Consider the following 3,869-nt stretch of genomic DNA (forward strand, 5'->3'; position numbering starts at 1 on the left):
ACTTAATTGTATTTGGGACTAAATTCTGCAGATTATAAAAACTCCAGTAAAAACATCTGATCGAGAATATTAATTATTTAGGGACGATGATTTAACGTCGAATTAAAATTTTATTCATTATTTCTAATTTAAAATATAATTTTTCAAATTTAAAATACATTTTGCAAATCTTTCCTGTTAAATAAAATAAGCTAGGGTAATTTTATCAATCACTCATCTGTCTGTGATGAATCCGCATTTCTTGGCAAACCCGGAAACTTTTTAAATATCTTTAAATAACTGAAGTGGATTATGAATGCATTTTGCAAATACTGTTTACTATTATTATTATTTTTTAAATTATATATATATTTATACAGAGAGAAAGCGATGATGAGAGGGAGAGAGAGGCTCTATGTTTATGTATACATGTATATTTTATATATATATATATATATATATAGATATACAAAATTACAAAAAAACTTAAAAGTTGTCAGTGTCATAGAACTAAAACATAGTTTTAATAAAAATATAAAGGAACAATAAAAGTTTTATTTTAAAAAAAACTATTTATTTATATATATATATATATATATATATATATATAACATAAAAATAGCATTAAGAAAATAATGGATTTACTATTATTATTTAAAAAAATTATATATATAATATAATTATAAAATTATATATATAATATTTACATTATAAACTTATATATAATATATTAAACATATTTACGGTAATATATATATATATAGATTTTTTTTATTCGTCTGTTTATTTTATTTGACTAATGTTTACTGTAGTAATACATTCCACTTACTGCAACCTCTCCAATCAACCTTGAGCATGTATTTTGTTTAAATTTATTTCACAAATTCAGAAAGACATATTTAGTCTGATTTTTTTTTTAAATTAATTTATTTTATATGTTTTGATGTATTTTTTATTACATTCTTTGTTTAATGGTAGTTATTTGAGAGTCGAGACGTGTATCTTATTTTATTTACTTTTATAAATAAATATAGTATTTTATTTTTATAAATATTTTTTAATTGTTTCTCATTTCAGAAATGATTTAAATTGGTTTTTAAAAATAAAAAAAAAACATAAATCAGAAATATATTTTGAAATATATTTTAATGTTATTTTAAAGATGAAAATGATCTTAATCATTTTTATCTTGTACCAATTGTTTTTTTTCGTAATTTAGAAGAACTTTGGATTTCATAAAAATGTCAAAAATAACAACTTTTTTAGAACGATTTAGGGAGATTTACATTTATTTCTTTTCTAGTTTGTTGAAAAAGTAAAGAAAATTCTCTCCAAAAAGCTGCTCACCATTGTTTTTTTTTTTTATTTGTTTATAGAGGAAATTGTGTTTGTTCACACTCATGTAGAAATTGGGAAGGGTATGGGTAGTTTGGTTGATTTAAATTTAAAAATTTGCCAATGTAATATTTTAAATATATTTTTGAGAAAATTTTCTTTCTCAGATGATCAATGTATAGAGATTTGAGTTATATTATAGAATATTTAAAAATGTGTACAAATATAAGAGATAAACTACGTTACCAATTTGTAAAATATTTTTTTCTGGTTTGTTTAGTTTTGTGTATTTTGTTCCATTGTTTTAGCAGCATAAAATTTGCTTCGTAGAATTGTTCTATAAATGTTAACAATAGATGTAACGCGGAGCTTATGAATGAACTGTATCATTCGGTGTGACAAATCAGTATTATGTACACTTTAATGGTTTTGTTATCGTTATCATCATTACTATTTAAATACCGTGCTGTGTGCTACAATTATTATAGAAGCACATGACCGATTCATAAGCTCTAAATTACGGATAGTGGATATTCTTATGTACTAACAACAATAGTAAACACATGTATAATAAACTCGTTACAGAAAGCATGGGGAAGAGTAAACCTGATTTATTATTGTAGCATTGTGAAGGGTACAAAGGCGACAATGGACCAGCGATTCAGTACCTGGGACTGGGCGGTGCCAGGCCGCGTTTGGCCGGGGTAGGCTCCGCCCCTCAGGCGGGGAGAGCAGGGGCGCACCGCCCCAAGGCCCTCAGTCGTCGACAGCCTTTCGTCATGGCCGGTCCGCACTACGGGTTTCCCGGCCTCGAGCCTTCTCATGCCGCTGTCGAACAACACATCAAGCGTCCTATGAACGCGTTTATGGTATGGTCTAGAATTCAGCGACGTAAAATAGCTCTCGATAATCCGAAAATGCACAATTCCGAAATTTCTAAAAGGTTAGGAGCGGAATGGAAGCTGCTTACCGAAATGGAAAAGAGACCGTTTATAGACGAAGCGAAACGATTACGCGCGATGCATATGAAGGAGCATCCCGATTATAAATATCGTCCGAGGAGGAAGCCGAAATCACCCGGAGCGCAACACGGCAAAGGACCGTCACCGGGAAGTCATCCTGCACCCGGCACGGCAGCCTTTCCAGGATTTACATTACCGCCTTACTTCGCGGCACCGTCAAATCCACCTCATCCGTTGGATTATCCGCCGATACCGCCGTACTTCGGATCTGCATTCGACGCCGTACACCTTTCAAAACTGGTACAAAATCAAACGACGGAATCGCCAAAGACTAACAACACGGCTGCAGCTGTCGTGAGTTCATTTTATTCTTCGTTGTATCCCGGAAGCGGCAAGACGTTTCAACCGCCTCCACCGCCCCTCTCCGCATTGTTTCAACCACCGCCCCCGCACTTTATATTCGGTTCCGGCGGACAGAGTCCTGGCAGCCCCAACGAAGCGCAACACACGCCACAACCTCCTCCACCACCACCGCCTAATACCTCGTCGCTGGATTTGGATCAGCTAAGAAGGCCTGTGTCTGTGATATACTGATCCTCTCGTTGGAATCGACCGTAATCGTTTATGTGTTAAGACTGATCGAGGTAAGCAAACGTTTAGACTATTTTTTCGGCAGTTATTGCGTAACATTAAAAATAATAATAACCCAGATTAAATATTGTTGGTTGTTGTCGATGTTAATGTGTACATTAATTATTATTATTATTATTAAAACGATTTCTTGTACGCCGTTATGTTCGTTAAAACATTCATAAAATATAGTTTTTAATGAAATTATCAGACATTTAAATATTTTATTATGTATAATAGTTTTAATAATGAACATAAAGTTGTAATTCTGTAGAATACTTATATTTAATAATTAATTTATAAAACTGCGCTCGAATGATACACGTAAATTACTTGGATTACATTTAAAAAATAATAAAATATTACTAGATTTATTGAAATAAACAAATACACAGTAAAAAAAATGTAATTAATTTTAAAATCTCTAAAAAATAAATCGAACGTGAAATTATTTTTAAATGAAAGAATGAAAATTTTCGTAGTCAAATAATTGTTTAAAAAGGAATAAAATAGAAAATAGCTGTATTGAAATTTTTCATTCAGTTTAGTCTGAAATTAATGTATATTTAGGTTTTCAATTATAAAAACGTATTTAGGCCTTCTATCGATTATTTAGTCGTATATGTTTTGACTGTATTCTCATATTAATCGAATAAAATAGAACTGCCTTGTTTATTAGCGTAAAAGCCTGGCTGTACATTCTTAATTTTTGGATAGGTGTATTAGTACATAATGTGTACTGTAGAGATTATATTTCAAATAAATTTTTTAAGAACTTAATACAATAATATAAAAATGAAAAGTGTAGTTTTGAAGATTGTATATTTATATTTCTTGTTTGTTTTTTTTTCCAATTTAGATTACTATGATATTACTTATTTTATTTTATTTATACGAATTAGAAACGAGATTTGTACAATATATGATAAAAAATTAAATAAGACTTTCATTGTGGAGAGGTTT

The 3,869-nt window shown here is 30.1% G+C and overlaps 1 protein-coding gene across 1 annotated transcript; it reads left to right on the top strand.

The window, feature by feature from the left end:
- Positions 1 to 2,013: 2,013 nt before the first annotated feature.
- Positions 2,014 to 3,220, top strand: LOC142320147 (SOX domain-containing protein dichaete-like). The gene has a single exon (XM_075357828.1). The coding sequence runs from the start codon at positions 2,094 to 2,096 to the stop codon at positions 2,868 to 2,870; it is 777 nt and encodes a 258-aa protein (XP_075213943.1). The 5' UTR covers positions 2,014 to 2,093; the 3' UTR covers positions 2,871 to 3,220.
- The last annotated feature ends 649 nt before the right edge of the window (positions 3,221 to 3,869 follow it).

Source organism: Lycorma delicatula, chromosome 2 (assembly GCF_047948215.1).
Source record: "Lycorma delicatula isolate Av1 chromosome 2, ASM4794821v1, whole genome shotgun sequence".
NCBI lineage: Eukaryota > Metazoa > Arthropoda > Insecta > Hemiptera > Fulgoridae > Lycorma > Lycorma delicatula.

Bases quoted from the DNA above. Each gene is read 5' to 3' on its own strand.
- LOC142320147 (XM_075357828.1), top strand. From the start codon at position 2,094: ATGGCCGGTCCGCACTACGGGTTTCCCGGCCTCGAGCCTTCTCATGCC.